General features: G+C 52.4%; 1 protein-coding gene across 3 annotated transcripts in view; it reads left to right on the forward strand.

Annotated features, from left to right (window-relative positions):
• The window catches only part of Kiaa1671 (KIAA1671 ortholog), a 139,300-nt gene that overhangs the window by 86,631 nt on the left and 36,380 nt on the right, over positions 1–16,289 (forward strand). Inside the window, exon 1 of one of the 3 annotated variants that reach the window (XM_041647025.1) lies at positions 1,776–3,001. The exons of the other annotated variants lie outside the window; for them this stretch is intronic. Coding sequence (XP_041502959.1) covers positions 2,720–3,001 — 282 coding nt within the window. The 5' untranslated portion in view covers positions 1,776–2,719. Of the gene's footprint in view, positions 1–1,775; positions 3,002–16,289 lie in introns of those variants that run through there. 3 annotated transcript variants of the gene reach the window in all.

A 16,289-nucleotide genomic window follows, 5' to 3' on the forward strand; every position in this document is an offset into this window, starting at 1 on the left:
GTAGCATCTAGCTGCTGTGTGTTCTCCCTTAGCTGATATCTTACATGGTGTCCTTCATGAACTGTGGGCAGCCACAATCTTTCCCCTTCTGCCCCTACATATCCCTAGGTACCTGGAGAGGCAGGGGTTTGCTGTGAATTCCTTGTGGAGACCAGAAGCCCCGGCTGTAGATGCAGCAGCCTTTAGGGGTGTGGAGCCAGGCACAGATAGAGGTGGGGACTGGCCTCCTCTGGGATGTTTCCTCATCTACATGCAGAAATGCAGGCTGGGGTGCCATCTTACCTGCTGGACACATAGTCTCACCTCAGTCAGAGGCCCTCCCTCTGCTGTGAGCCAACCTCTCTTCACCCGCAGTTTGTGCACCAGATCCTGGCTTACCTCAGGACCTTTTGCATGTCTTGTATTCAGGGCTAGGAAACTGAGGGCAGCTTGGCTGAGTAGCTAAGCTTGTGTCTTCATGAGAGAGATTCTGGTCAGGAAGTTGGCCAGGGTTCTGACTGGGGATGGGTACCTGTCTCTATCCAGTGGCCAGCCATGGTGCTAGAATGGAACCCTGGTCTCTTCCCTGTGGGTTATGACTCCACCTGAGCATCCAACATGTCTGCCACTGGTATGCCCCAGAGCCACCAGGAAGCCATCCTCACTGTGCTGAGCCTGGGAATCAGCCCTGATAAACTGTGGGAGGGGTACTCCCAGTGTAAGGATAAGCGGGAATCCCCGGGGGTCCTCCGAGAGGCAGCCGACCACACACAACCCTGTATGTGCCTCAGCTCTCTGGGCCTCAGTCACCCCTTGAAGAAGAGTTTTGAAGAGTCATCAGGTTTAGGAGATGTAGTGTCAGTCAGTAGCCATGGTAGGTCCCTGTGACCCTCCATAATACCACGTGGCCATGTGCCTGGGCCAGGGGAGGCCCACTCAATCTCACTACTGAATGAATGAGAGATGCCGGGCCGCAGAGGCTTGGCACGAGGAGCAGGAAGCTGGATGAAGGGGAATGTGGGATTCTAGACCTTCAGTCTGCACACGCCGTCAGAGAGGCCTTTGAGATAAACTTATGTTGGCAAGGCTGGCGTCTAGAGAGCAAATATTTACTCAGGACAGAGCGAGGGATGGCGCGGAGATCGCACCAGGCAGTTGAGCTGATGTGATTTCAACCTTGAATTTGGTCTGGCATTTGAAAAGTCAATATTTTTGAGCCCTCATAGTGAGCCAGGTTTGGGTCAGATCTGCACACAGCGGCGCAGAGGGAGCCATTCCAAGCAAATCTTGATAATCTTCTTGCTGTGTGACCTCCGACAAGTGAATCCATCTCATGGAGCTGGCATTTCCTCACCTGTAGAAGGGACAGAGAGGGGTGTAGATCCTGACGGGAAGGTCAGAATCCCACTGCACTGATGCCCCTCCCTGTCCAGTCTTCACCCTCTTCTGTTTTATCACTGCCCCCCCCCACCCCAACCATGCTCCATCCCTTAAGGGTTAAACCCTGTGAGCTCATGTGTTCCTTGAACACATGAATTATCCCAGTGACTCCTGTGCCCAGTGTGGGGAAGGGGCAGATGCTATGCCCCCAAGTTGCCATGGTAACCCTGCCTGTACCAAATTGCAGGCACCTCAGACCCAGATCCACCCTTTTGGGGGAACTCAGGGCCAGTCCTCTGCTTCCCTGCCCTCCAGGAGAGGCAGCAGGGGCAGCTGAGGGGATGAGAGGGGAGGGGCTTGTGGAGGGAGTTTATCCTGGAGCTCAGCAAGTGTAGTCAGAGGCAGGGAGAGGAAGCAGAAGGCTACCAGGAGAGGGAGACAGATCGGCAGCCAGCCACAGGTCCTCAGACTCCACCTGAAGCCCCAGAGGCACGAGCCAGATCCAACACCCCTCCACTTCCCTGGGGCAGCCGCGCCTCCTACGCACAGACCCCCACATGCGCGCACACTCATTTGCACACGGCCACACGCCCAGCGGCAGCATTTCTGCACAGTGCCGACTGCGGTGGGTAGGCAGTCTGGCACATGAAGTCCCCGAGGGACAGCGAGCGAGCGAGTTGAGACTTAGAGGGGGGAAAAGAAAACCAAAAACGGGCTGACGCTGGCTCCCAGGCAGCCACCTCCGGAGGCCCCTCCTGCATTCTTGGTTCGCGCGCCCCTGGCCAAGTCAGGGCTGATGTCATTCTGGGCTGCCGGGCCAGGAGACCCAGGCCGGGTGGCTGCCTCTCTCCGGAAGTGAGTGTGCTGCCTGCCGGCCATCAGATTCAGCTTCGGGTTAAGTCTGACTTGAGGACTGTAGATCCGCCCGGTTCAGGTGAGAAGAACCTGCCTGGGAAAGGCAGTCTGCGTGGATGGATGGCGGCTCCCAGGTGTGCGTGAGAGGTCTACCTTCCTGGAGGGAAGTGAGTTTGGGGTGCCTGCTCCTCATAGCCACCTGCTCCTTGAATCCAGCAGCGTTGGCCCTGGTGACTAGAACTGGACGTCCTGATTGGCTGACTTGATGCTCTTGCTGGTGACCCGTTGCTGACCTGTCATTGTCCCCGTTTTTTTTTTGTGACGGGGATGCTTGTTGGGCCATGTTTACTTTACTGGAGCTGACGTGTTCTGCTGGGTTTACCGGGTTTTCCGTGGAAGCCCAGAACTTCTTCCCAAGGACGGCCACCACTGACAGAGGGACCAGGACCCTGGCAGCACTAGCCTCCTGACTGCCTCTGCCTGCCCCCTCCTCCAGGCTGGCCTCATGGATTACCTGGGTGACAAACTCTCAGTGGCCCAGTCACACATGACTCAGTGGGTGGGCACAGTGAGACGATCCTTTCAAGAGGCCCTGCACATTGTGACAGCCACGGTGGGCACCGAGCGGAGTGGGGAGAATGCTGGCCGCGCCCCATTCAAGCGTACCTCCTCCTTCCGACACCTGGCCTCTCGGAGTCGAGAATCATTCCGTCGCTTCTCCGTTCGCAGCCAACAGAGGTTCTCATCCCTCAGAAAGAGACAACAGGACTCCGAGGCCCCCGATCTTGTAAGCTGGGGATGTGTGCGGTTTAAAATAGCAGGGCTATCCTGGGAAGGTCCTCTTGGACTCCTGGAAGGGGCTGACTTGCAGCAGCAAGCAGGGAAGGACTTCTTCCCTGTCAGTGAGAGTGGCCCCGGGATACTGATGGGAAGTAGAAGGCTGGGTTGGCTGCCCTGGAGGTGCAACACCCCCTCCTTGTTGCTAATGGGAAATCAACTCAAGGCTTCATGTCTGTGAGCAGGGCTGCTTGGGGACACTGCAGCCCCCACAGCACATGCTCACATCTCTATTTTTAGGCAAGCTTACTTGACACCTGCTCTAGCTCTCTCCCCATGCCCTCCCAGGGTGACCAAGTGGTCTTGGCTGTTGTCTGCCATTGAGCAAAAGTGAGATCTTGAGTGATTTCTGAGGGGAAGAGCCTTAGGGGGACAGGTGGCAGGTGGTTTGTCCTGTTGGCCTAGGGGCTCAGGCTTGGTGAGGGTGCAGTGCTCAGACTCAGCTACCGGGTTCCATGTCTCCTTTAAGGCCCATGACACCTGGGAAATGGAAGCTAAGCAGGTGGCGTCAGGCAGGCCTGGGGAAGGAAGGGTATCGGCATGGCGTGTACAGCAAGGTGAGGGAGGTCTGGCTGGGAAATAAAAGGTTTCTCGGATCTTTGATAACTTTGGGGACACTCATCACGTCACTAGCCAGGATTGAACTTAGCTAGAGGGCCTTGTGTCTTCAGAGAGCTGGCCTCTGCCCTGGGCTCAGCTGACCCAGTTCTCAGGAGCGTATGAGGCCAGGCACGGGGCTCAGCTAGCTCCTTGTGTCTCCAGAAGCAGTGGCCATGACGGGACCTGTGTTGGGCGAGGGAACCCTGAGCAGACCCTCCTCACAGTGAGGTCCCCCAGAGTTCACAACTGCCCCAGAGCTGCAGGGATTCAACTCTCCTCCACTGATCTGAGGCACAGAGAAACTAGGCAGGGGCTCACCCAGGCCAGAAGCCATGCAGGAGGCTGGTCATGGGCACTTCCTTGTATGGGGTCTGCACTCTTTCAGGTCTTAAGTTCATAAGACAGAGCCCCACCCATCCTCTGAAAGGTGCTACTTGACAGAAGGAAAGAAGATAATCTCTTTCTTTCTCTATGTCTCAGTTTTTCCATCTTTGTTTCCCTCTGGCCCTGTCTATTCCTTGTGCCCTGCTCCCCAGGATTCTCTCTGGGGACACTGGCTCTGTTCCCTGCCCTCTGTCCCAATCCTTCGGGTACTAAGTAACTTTGGATACTGCCCCAAATCTCACAGCATGCCTGTGGAGCATGCTCATACAGTGGCAAGCCAGCCTCCCTGGTGGCCACACAAGTGATGAGTGACTGATACAGAGTTCAGGCCCCTCACTGTCACAGAGGACCCCAGCGGCTGAATTAGTGTGGGCTTCCTGGTCCCTCCCACTGATGCGTGGCCTCTGCTGTGTGGCAGGCATGGCTGGTTCAACCCATTCTTAGATCTTAGTTTCCCTCTGTCCAGTGAGAGGAGTCTGCCCTTGCTCTGAGACAGAGTGAGTCACCAGCAGCCTGCTGGTGCACAGTGGGTAAGCACTTGTGTAAATCTGTTGGGTGCCAAGGTGTCCTACTGTGTGCTGAGGGGATCCCAGCCCACCTCTTCCCAGATGCTGACCTTGGGCGGGCCAGCGCCCTCGGCCCTCCTTCCTTCTCACCTTTGAGAAAGGGATGCTGGGTGGGCAAGGCACACTGAAACCGTGGGTGTGACACCTGGGTTCCACAATGCTCATGTGTGTGACAACCAAGTCCTTTCTCCCAAACTGCCTTCAGAGGCTTCCAAGTGGAGAATCTGCACACACACCCCTTTCACTCAGGACTTCACTTAAATATTTATCTTATGGGTGGGTGCTTCCTGAAGCCTCAGAGCTTGTAGTCAGGAGGGGTGGGGCTTTGGGCATTGGTCCTCCTCCTACAAGTTTTATCTCAATCATCTTCCTCAGCTCTGTTCAGCCAGAAAAAGGCCTCGGGCTGTGTTTGCTGGAGGATCTGCCACAGATTGACTGGAAATATCCCCCAGCTAGCCTTGAAGTCTTTGAGCTGTCCCAGATGAGAAAGGAGGAAAATAAAACAATACTTTGTCCAGGCCCCTGGAGGCAGGAAGGGTCACTGTGCCAGGGAAAGGAGGCTGCAAATGTTAGAGGCCCAGAGAAGTGGGGGTGGGAGGGACAGAATGGGGATTTGGGAGACACAGAAGCAGAAACAGTGTCAGTCTCGGGAAGCCTGGACATGAGGAGGAAAAGCCAGAAGCGTGTGTGTCTGTGTGTGTTTCTTTGTGTGTATCTGTAATGTGTGATGTATGTGTCTGTGATGTGTGGTGTGTGTATCTGTGATGTGTGTGTCTGTGGTGTGTGTAGTATGTTTGCAATGTATATGTGTGGTGTGTTTGTGTGTGGGTGGTGTATGTGATGTGTGTCTGTGATGTATGTGTATGTGGTGTGTGTGTCTGTGATGTGTGTGTGTGTGTGTGTGGTGTGTCTGATGTATATGTATGGTGTGTTTGTGTGTGTGTATGTGGTGTGTGTCTGTGATATGTGTGGGTGTGTGTGATGTGTTTGTGTGTGCTGTATCTGTGATGTGAGTGTGTGGTGTGTGTCTGTGATGTATGTGTGTCTGTGGTGTGTGTGTGTTGTGTCTGTGATGTATGGTGTGTTTGTGTGTGTGAGTATGTGGTGTGTGTCTGTAATATGTGTGGGTGGGTGTGATGTATTTGTGTGTGCTGTATCTGTGATGTGTGTGTGTGGTCTGTAGTGGAGGGGGCTGGCTAGGAGACCTGTGCATGCTGCACACAGCTGAAGTAGACCCCCAGGGGCTGACTAATGACCTTAGCCAAGTCACACCACCCTTCCTCACTCTTCCCATCTGTGACCTGGGTTCCCCTGTGACTTGTCTGTAGGTGGGTTGAGCCCACCTCCTACTTTAAGAATCCCTGCTGTACACGCCATCCCTTCCTAGCTGTGAGGATGGCTTCCAGAACCCTCATGGGTACCAAAATCTGAGATGCTCAGGTAAGATGCACACAGAGGCTGGTGCAGTGTTTGCACCGTGGATGGCATGGAGACGGCCCCCCTGCCCACATCCCAGTGCAGAGCCAGCCCTTCCCGGAGTACTTCTCCAGGGAAGCGCCCACAGGTCTGGACCCTGCCACCTCTGCTGAAGGCTGCCCTTAGCTGCGGCGGCATCCCGTCAGTTAGGACACTTCCAGGCCACCCGGATAACCCAGGGTGCCCTTGCCGCGATCTGTGGAGACCTTTATTTCTGAATGAGGCTCCACGTGTTGTGTAGGATAGACACACATGTCTCCCTGGGGCCATTGTCCTAGCCACCACAACAGGCCCTTCCCTGTCCAGTACAGTCAATCCAGCAGCCCGAGGGCCAGGTCATCCCCCTGCCTCACCTGGCCCAGGAAGCTATGACTTCTTGCCCTGTGGTCTGACCCTGCTTCCCTTCCACCCTTAGTTCTTGCTTCTGCCCTGGCGTAAATCAAGGCCCAAGGAGAATGAATGTCTGGGCCTTAGGACGTAGCTAGTCTGGGGTCTGTCCTGGGAGCGTCAGGTGAGCAGGGGCCAGAGAAGATCCTACTCCTCAGGGCCAGGCGTTACCTGAGTGGTCTCTGCCCCCCAGGGCTACAGGAAACAAGCAAGCTAGGGAGTGGGTGAACTCTCTCATTATTCTGGCTCTAAAAGAAGTACAAGGGGCTCCAGGGGACAGCAGGGGACAGCAGGACCGCTAAGAAGTCGTGAGGTAATGTCCAGTGCGCCAAGGAGACCTGAGGCAGGAGCCACAGAAGGCCAGGGCGACTGTAACAGGGTGGGACAGACAGGATCACCAGGACGACAAGGAGATGGACAGGGCCTGGTCACAAAGACTTGAGAGTGCCGGCGAGGGTATGGGACCAGAAAGTGCAGTCATCACCTTGGGCCGCTGTGGAATGTTGGATGAGAACAGAACTAGTTATTTACTTATTAAGCACCTACTGTGTTCCCAGCATGGTTATTGCATCTTCTATTGAGTGTCTTCTGTGTACCAGGTATAGACACATTGCATCTCTTGAGCATCTACTGTCATGGCGTTTGCAGTTCTCTTGGATACTGGCCTTGCAGAGGTACCCATTCAGCCATGTACCCCTCCTCCCTCTCCTTCCACAGCCCACCCAGAGCCCCCTGCCAGGTATCCCAGCTTCCAGATGCACCCCAGGGCTGGCATGATGTCACTTGTCCATGGGCGGGCAAGACAGACAGTTTTCTTCTGGCTTGGCCCCTCCCAACCTCAGGTCTCTTTTCACCCGGCGGCAGAATGATGTCACTTGCTAGAGAACAATGGTTCTTTTGTGGATCCAGAGGGGCCCAAGGCTGGGCCCCAGAGCAGGTGCCTCTGGAGTTACACTGGGGGTAGACAAAGGACTTGGCTGCTCCCCTGAGAGCTGCTTGGCGGGCCTCTGCTGATCTCCCTGCCCCCAAAGTGGGGTGTGTTCATTTTCCATGTGGAAAACACAGGAACAAGTGAGAAAACAGGGCGAAGTCCACTCTCCCTCTGCTTGGCTTCTGAGCTGCTTCCTTCCTGTCTTTTCCCCCTTTCCTCGCCCAAACAAACCCCGGCCTCTGTCACTTCGCCTTAAAGAAATGGACCCGTCCTCATGGGTCCTCATGGCTCTAGTGAGCACTGTTATCGCCCAGGTGCTGGGCCCTGGTCTGCGAGCCCCTTTACCTACCACCTGTCTGAACACTTGGGCCTCCCATTTGGGGCTTGGGGCGGCCTATTTCCGAGGCCCCTGGGGCTCCCACTTCCTCCTTCAACAACTCCACAGATGTTTTATTCAGACAAAGCCTGTTGCTTCCTCTGCAGGAAGCTAGGCATATCAGGAAGGAAGTCTGGAATGTTCCTGTCTAGGGAGCCTTGAGTTTGGGCAGCGTGAAGAAGCCATGGGAGTGGCTCAGTGGCTTGGTGGCTAGGTTGGTTTCAGTGCTGTGTGCCTTGGTCTGAAGCACATTGCCCATTCCCATGGTGTTATCACTCCAGTGTCCTGGAGCCACAGCCACTGAACACTGTCTGGAAAACGTTCTGTTCTGTAATATTTTCACAGTACACACAGATGTAAATGATGACAAGCTGATCACAGATTTCTAGTCATGGTGTCTCACACTGTTAATCCTGCTACACAGGAGGTAGAGGCAGGAGGATCAGGAGTTCAAGTTTACCCTTGGCTATATAAGGAACTCAAGGCTAACCTGTTCTACATGAGACCCTGCTTCAAAGAGCCAAAACAAAGGTTAGGATTTTAGCAGTTGGTAGAGTGCTGGCCTACTGTGTACAATACAATCCTTGCCCTCAGCAGTGCGAATGTGGAGATCCAGACCCGTCGTCAGGACTATCGGGGGATTCGGGAGGAACAGCAAAAGCAAAGGATTATCTCTCGAATAATTTAATTTAAGTTTCTAATCTAATTTTTAACAATGGTACTGGTAGGTATTGAATCTGAACTCATGTGTCTGAGCCCTTGATCCCCAGCTGGTGTCACAGCGCTGGGAAGTTGTGGGACTCTTAGGGGACATGAACTGGCTGTCAGAGTCGTGTCCCTGGGAGCAGGTGGTTAAAGGTTATATGGCCTAGGCTGTCTGCTTCCTGAGTGTGAGGTGAGTGAGCCACTTTGTACACAGACCCTCCATGACAGTCTGAAACCGTTGGCTGTGACAGGCCCTTGCTGGGGTCCCTCTCTTAGGTAACAAACACACCGTTCAGTCACTGGGCTCCTAGGAGCTTCCCATCTACCTCGGGTGGGACAGCCAGCCCTGCAGTGCCGGGGAACTGGGGTCTGGGCGCTGAATCCTGGTTCTGCCTCCTGCCGAAGAAGTAGGTAGCTTCCATGGTTTCTCTGTGCCCCACTTTCCTCTCGTGTGAAGTAGGGCCCCCACCTCCCTCTGAAGCTGTGTTTGAGGTGACAAACATGGAGGTTGTGCTTGCTTGGCACTGCATGTAGTGGGGCTTCCAGAAAGGGTTGCTGCTATCATGGCTGCCCCTTCCGTATAGTCACAGTGTAGCCAAACACTGGCAGGCAGTGGCCGGGCAGCCCAGGGGTTCCACGCTTACAGGCTAGGTCTGTAACACCCATATCAAGGCTGAGATGAGCTCCTGTACACTCCCAGCTCCCCATCCCCACCTTCTGTCTTGGAGCAGTTAGCCTGCAGAAGGTCTTCCATCCCTAAGAATCCTGTACACTCCCAACCCCCCCACCCCCATCTTGGAGCAGTTAGCCTGCAGAAGGTCTGCCATGCCCTGAGAATCCTGGAACAACCTTACAGAGAGACCCACAGGGCAGGGATTGGAAACCTCTGTTCATCTGCCACTAGGAAGCTGGCTCTTCCAAGGCTGGGAGAATGTGCCTGAAAGTAGGTTCCTGGGCTGCAGGTAAGACTTTACCTTGGCCAAAGCTGGACTCCAACCTTGAGAGAAACTCTGAGGTAGTCAATCATCAAACTCATGTCCTCCTTGATCTGTAGGTCTGGAAACAGTTGTTGAGGTTATTTGTCAGGTACGAGCAACAGATACAAACTTCTCACTTAGACCCAAGGAATGGCCAAGGGACCTACCCAGGGTCCATTTTAGTGGATGCCTTTCTTTTTAAAAAAATATTTATTTTTATTTTATATAGATTGGTGTTTTTCTGCAATTACGTCTGTATGAGGGTGTTGGATCCCCTGGAACAGGAGTTACAGACAGTTGTAAGCTGTCATGTGGGTGCTGGGAATTGAACCCAGGTCTTCTGGAAGAGCATCAGTACTCTTAACTACTGAGCCATCTTTTTAGTCCCATGGATATGTTTCTTAGCTCTCGGGTTCTTGCTTGTGAAGAAGGCTGTGCCCCTACTGAACTGTCCTTTAAGAGTTAGCAGTGACCTGCTGCTTAGGCCAGTGCATTGCTTGGATCCAAAGTGCTCATCATCCTGTTTAACTCATGCATCCATCACATATGTGGGAGGTACCGTATGTGGGACTCACCACACTCTCCTTAGGGGAGTGGCTTGTCCCCAGCAGCAGTCTGGCCTGCCCCTGCCCCTAGAAAGGAAGGTGCTGCAGCAGATGTTACAAGGAATCGGAGTTGTTGAGTCTGGGCTGGGATGTGGCTCAGTGGCTTGAGTGTGCTTGTCTAGATATACTCCAAACCCTGAGTTCGATTCTCAGTACTGCACAAACTGGGTGTGGTGCCATGTGCCTGTCATCCCAGCACTTACATGGGTTCAGTCATTCTTGGCTATAATGAATTTGGGGCTAGCCTGGGATACCTGAGACACTGCCTCAAAAGAACAAAAAGGAGGAAAGGAAACAAAGTTTGTGAAGAAATATAGAAGTGTTTTTGTTTTATAAGCACTGATCTGGTGTTTCCTGCTGACTTTCCTGGTTGAGAGAAAACGGGGTACAGGTAGAACCAGTTAAATTGGGTTCAAGGCCTGGTTCTCCTTTCGCTCAGTTCTGTTTGATCCTGACTTTGTTACTATGGACAGGTCTGCCTCAGTTTCCTTGAGATGCACTTAGCACAACTTGGAGGATGGCAGTGGTGCTGCTGGTGTCCCCATAGATACTATATGAGTCCTCTTGCTCCATTGGGGCCGCAGTGACAGGCAGACTGGACAGTTTGCACTTCTCAGTCAGGTCGTTTTCAGCTGACCCAGTGGCTCTCCACAGAGTTAGCCCTGCAGACTGCATACGGCTGGGCTGCCATGTACCATGTCTGTCTGTCTAAGAGGTGAAGCTGGAGGCTGAAGTGATTTAACAGGTGGGGAGATATCCTAACTGTGGTGTCTCAGCTGACCGTGACCTAAGTGGATGTCCCTTAGACCCTTGCAGTGGCCCCATGAGGTAGCATCTTAGTAACTGTTCTCAAAGTTGTAGCAAAATCCCTGACCCAAGCAAATTAAGGAAGGAATTATTTCTTCAGCCTCACAGCTGGAGGGAGGGTGCAGTCCATCGTGGTGAGAAGCATGGTGGCAGGAGCAAGAGGCAGCTGCTCACACTCCCCCAAGTCAGGGAGTAGAGATGGTTGCCGGTTCTTCGGTCCCTTTTTCCTTTTCAGTCGGGGACCCCACAGCCCGTGGAGTGTACCCCCCACAGTTAAGATAGACCTTCACTCCTCAGGTAACCCAGTCTAGAAGACCCTCACAGAACCATCCAGAGATGTGTCCCTTAGATGACTCGGGATCCTGACATGCTGACCATCACTATTGGCCGTCACAGGTGGATAAAAATCTTGTTGGCCTCATTTTACAGATGATTAAACGAGGCCCAGAAAGGGTGACCCCCAGAGTTACATAGTTCTCAGTCCACCTGTGCAGGCTCCTCTGTCCCCTTCACCGGATGGTCTGGGTGGATCGAGGGTCTCATGGGCCTTTCCTCAGAGGCTTCATGCTGCCCAGGTTTGACATGTGGGGCTGCTCACACTGGGGCTAGATGATTCTGATCTTGGGGTGTCCTGCAATGTGCTGACTGGGATTCAGGGTCTCTATCTACCAGATGCTGGTGGCATAACCATCTAACCTCAGGGTCTTATGTTCTCTTTAGCCCAGGCTGGCCTTGACCTCATAGTAATCCTTCTGCCTCAGCTTCCTAAGGACTACTATGTGTGCCACTGAACCCAACTCTTACCCCCAATTTTGGCAGCCACAGGTTTTCCCAGACATTATCAGGTCTGGAAGGGAAAAATGACCTCTCTGAGAACCATCATTGCGGACCTGTGGAGTCCCACGTAGGAGCTGGCAAATGAGGGTTCCAGGCCCTGCTTGGCTCTGGCTGGCCCCATGGCCTCAGTTTGAGGGCATAGCTTTTTTTGCCATGAACTTGGGAACAGCCTGACTTTTATTCTAAAGAACCTGCTTCCTAGTATCATTTGGGGTGAGTCTCTCTGGAAAAGTAATTTTCTCCACCTATAAGTAGAGCCATGATGTTCAACCTAGAACACTGTCATGATAATGGCATGCTGGTTCCAGAGCCCAAAGAAAGCGGGAGACTTAACCAAAAGTCACACAGCAGTGAGTGTGGCTTTTATCACTAGTCTCTTCACGATGTGTCCCCTTCATGTCCCACAGGAGGCTGGCAAGCCCAACCTCAAAATTACAAATGCCGTTAACACTCTGTGAGACCTCACTTTTGGGCTTTGGGGCTTCACGTGCAAACATTTGCCTTTGTGAGTGACTCCCTGGCAGCTTCCACACCTCCTACCAGCTCTTCCGCAGGGCCTCCAGGCAGCTCCAGAGCTGCATCTGCTCCGTATCTGGGAACCTAGTCTTTACTTCAAGATGTTTACCTTTTACTATGGAGAGAGAACTGAGTGGATTCAGGGACCATGTTGAGGCAGAGCCCAAGAAGATGCAGTGGCCAGCTTGACTGGACTAAGAACAGTTGGGGACTTCCATGAAGCATACCCAGGGGGTGTCTGGGAGGGGCTTCCACAGAGGATTGACTGAGAAGAGAGTTCCATCCTGGGCGTGGTGGCACCAACACGAGGCTGGGGCCATAGACTGGATAAAAAGGAAAGGAGAATGTGAACTGAGCTGTGACATTTCCCGATTGTCTGCTGCTCAGCTGAGGTGTGCGAGCAGCTGCCACACCCCCCCTCACGGCTGCCAGGCCGCTGTGGAGCTGTCTTTAAATGAATGAGCTGTGCTTCCATGCTGTGATCGCTTAGCTGATTACTTCAGAACTCCACACAGGCAGATTGCTGAGGAAGAGGGACAGTCCTGTTGGGTATACACAAGGCCATTGGCGAGGAGGGCGAGAAGTCACAGCTTCGCGGATGTCTGGGCTCCTCCTGGGGAAACAGGTTCTGAGGCCTACAGTGTCCATTATGTAGGATGTGAGGAGCATGGGGTTGAAGGGTTGGAAAAGAGATGGGCCCTCCAGGTCCCACCTACACCTCCCCACCAAGCCCAGACTAGGATGCCCCTTAGAGAATCTTTTCAGAGTGGAAAGAGGAAGCGGGAAATGGAAAACCCACAACACATTGCCAGTCATCCCTCCATCAGGCAGGGCTTTGGGAGGCACGAGGGGCTTAAGCAGAGGGTCCCTGGCAGCTCTCTCTAGCCCTAGAGACCCAAGGCTTTGGACAGGCACAGACCTTATTCCTCACCACCTACTGGGTGTTCTACAGAATCTGGTAGAAAACTCTCCTACCTAACAAACACAGTAAAGTTAACAGGATGCAAATTCAATTAAAACAATCAGTAGGCTTCAAGTCTACCAACAGTGTACTCTCAGAGAAAGACAAAATAACTCCAGAAATCCATTATGTAGGAATACACCTAATCGAAGAAGAGAAAGGCCCCTACAATGAAAACTTCATGGCACTGAAAAGGGAAATCAAATACAATACTAAATGATAGAAAGAGCCACATGCTTCTGGACCAGCAGAAGTAATATTGTAAAAATGGCTGCACTACCAAAATTGATCCACAGATTTGATGAAATACCTATCTCAATGCCAGCGTCTTGTTTCACATATTTAAGAAAAAAAAATACAGTGCGAGAATTCATCCAGAACCAGGGGAGACCACAGTAGGCACAGCAATCCCTAGGAGTAAGAATGGAGGGCTTAACAGTGTCTGACCTCAAATTACACTACAGAGCTATAGTACAAAGGCAGCCTGGTGCAGGCATAAAAATAGAAAGGTAGACCAGTAGGACAGAGCACAGGACCTGGAAATGAACTGACAAAGCTGCACCCACGTGATTTGACAAAAGAGGCAATATATATATTGGGAAAAAAAAGTCAATAAACTTGCTGGTAAAACTGGATATCCACCTGCAGAAGAATGAAATTATATCTGTGGTTTTTTTTTTACATTGTATAAAAATGAATTTGAAGTGGAACAAAAGCATTGGAAACCTAGAAAAAACCCATAGGAACACTCTTCAAGATGTTAGGGTTGGTGAGAACTTTCTGAGCAGAACATCGACATCACAGAAACCAAGTGTCAACAGTTGGGACTGCATGAGAAGAGAATGTCTGCCCAGCAAATGGAACTACCAGCAGGGTAGACAGCCCACAGCATGGGAGAATAGTTTCACCAGTCACACTTCAGACAAGGAGCAAATATCCAGAATTTACAGTTATAGAACGACATGCCAAGGAGATAAAATCGCCAATCAACAAATGGGCTACCGAGTTGAAGAGGCAATTTTCAAAAGAAGAGGGAAAGGAGGACCTACAGACAAACAGACAGACAGACAGACAGACAGACAAATGGCCAGTAACTATTTTTCAATATCTCTAGTCATCAAGGAAATTCAAATTAAAACTACTTTGAGATACCACTTTGCCCAGTCAGGCATAAACAAAACCCAGGTTTGAGGTGGGGCCCACCGTCCTGGGCCCAGTAGGTCCCTACTGCTTCCAGCTTGGTGTCAGGTTTTCTTTCTCTGGGGCTGGCAGCTGGCTCCAGGCTATTCATACCCAAGAGACAGTTGATGAAGTCACCATCCAGGCCTCTGACTGGCTGACTCTGCAGCCAGGCAGGTGAAGAACCCTTCACACCAGCCAGAGCTGATGTCACCGCAGGAAAGCAGTCAGCAAGGAGTGGGGTGTGCCCTTCCTCTCAATGACCCGAGGTCCTGCTTTGCTTATCCTTGGGAAGGTCTGGGGAGTGGGGACAGTACCTTCTCCCTGAAATCTGAGGATCAACTTGACATCCTCATCTCACATCTGTGAACGTGGGTTCAGGTTTGAGTTGCAGCTCTGCGACTTCAGCAGGTTGATTTGGCCCTCTTTGCCTCCTCTTCCTCATTGAAGAGAGGGGTGGCAGGATCACATAGGGGTGCCCTAAAGGTGATGATCCAAGATGTCTAGAAAGCTGTTTAGTGCCCCCCAACACCGTTACTATGGCAGTATAGTGATGGTGGGGAGGGAGATGGTTGTGTCTTTACTTTGCAAAGGAAATACAGTACTAGCTCCTGCCTGCATCCCACTGCCTTTAATCCATGTAAATCCACAAGACACAGGCATGGAGGGCTCAGGGCATGCTCTGCTCTCTCCATTTGCAAGTCACTGAGAGTGGCCCAAGAATTCCTGGCAGTATTAGGCGCATGTTGGCTATTCCAACTGCCCAGGCTGGTCTGGGACTGGGGCAGGTGGCTGCTGCTGTGCAAGGTCCTGGTGCATCCTGAACCCCCTAGGGTGGCAACACAGGCTGAACGCACTCCAGCGTAAAGACTGATCCAGGATCAAGTCCCACATAGGCAGCCTGACACCCTGTGGGCAAATCCTGTCCTTCATCTCCTCATCCACGAGATGCCTCTGAAGGTTGTCAGGGAGACACAGGAGATGGGTGTGAAGGGATCTCCTAGGGGGACTGAGAGTCTAAGATAGTCTTTTCCAGTTTTCTCTCAGGGTATCAGGGACAGGAAGGGACCCCTCCCACACTGAGTGTCTCAATTGAGCATTGCTATTACAGTTAGCCCCCTTCATTTTTCTCATCTGGAACTTTCCCATAAGTCTTTGCGGGAGCCCTTGGCCTGTGGAAAGCTATCCAGCCAAGAAGAATAGCAGAGAAAGGCCTTTAAAGAACCACTTGTTTAAGCCTTCATTTTAATGCAGGACATCTCAGAGCCTTCAGTTGTACAGCTCTGCACCGGCTCCCTCTGGAGACTGCCTGAGGCTTTCTATGCTCCTGAGACCTTAGTGGAGGAAGCTGCTGTAGTTGTGTCCACTGACGTGAGTGGGCATGTCCTACGGCAGTGGCAGTGAGTGCCGATATCACGGTGAGGTGTCCTTTTTCAAGGTTGCTAATGTGGTTAGACACATTCATCCAAGACGCAGGATTTGGTAATCTGCATTGGCCCAGAGTGTGGTGTCACTCACCTGTGCTCTCAGCACCTGGGATGCTGATGCAGGAGGATTCCAAGTGTGAGGCCAGCCTGGGTCATTTAGCAAGACATGTCTCAATGCATCTGGCTGTGCAGGCTGTCCTGTGTAACACTGTAGGAGATGCTCCTGCTACCTTTTCCATTCTTAGCTAGCTCACTGGAGTCCATCGAAAGCCTGTTCTGCAAGCATATGAAGTAAACCTTACACAAGCCCTTCCCTGCTTTCACTGGGCAGAGGGAAATATCTGTGCAGTTTTGTGTTTCATGCATTCTCAGAACAGACAAGGTGGGCAGGCCCGAAAGGGCCCCAGGATTACAGAAGAGAAAACTTCCGTCGTCTCTCTGGGCAAGCTGAGGCCCAGAGAATGAGGTGACTCAGCCAGAGTCACACGACCCCTTTTTTAGACC

This window comes from Microtus oregoni, unplaced genomic scaffold, assembly GCF_018167655.1.
Source record: "Microtus oregoni isolate MIOR12 unplaced genomic scaffold, Mior012 000003F_ref0000135, whole genome shotgun sequence".
NCBI lineage: Eukaryota > Metazoa > Chordata > Mammalia > Rodentia > Cricetidae > Microtus > Microtus oregoni.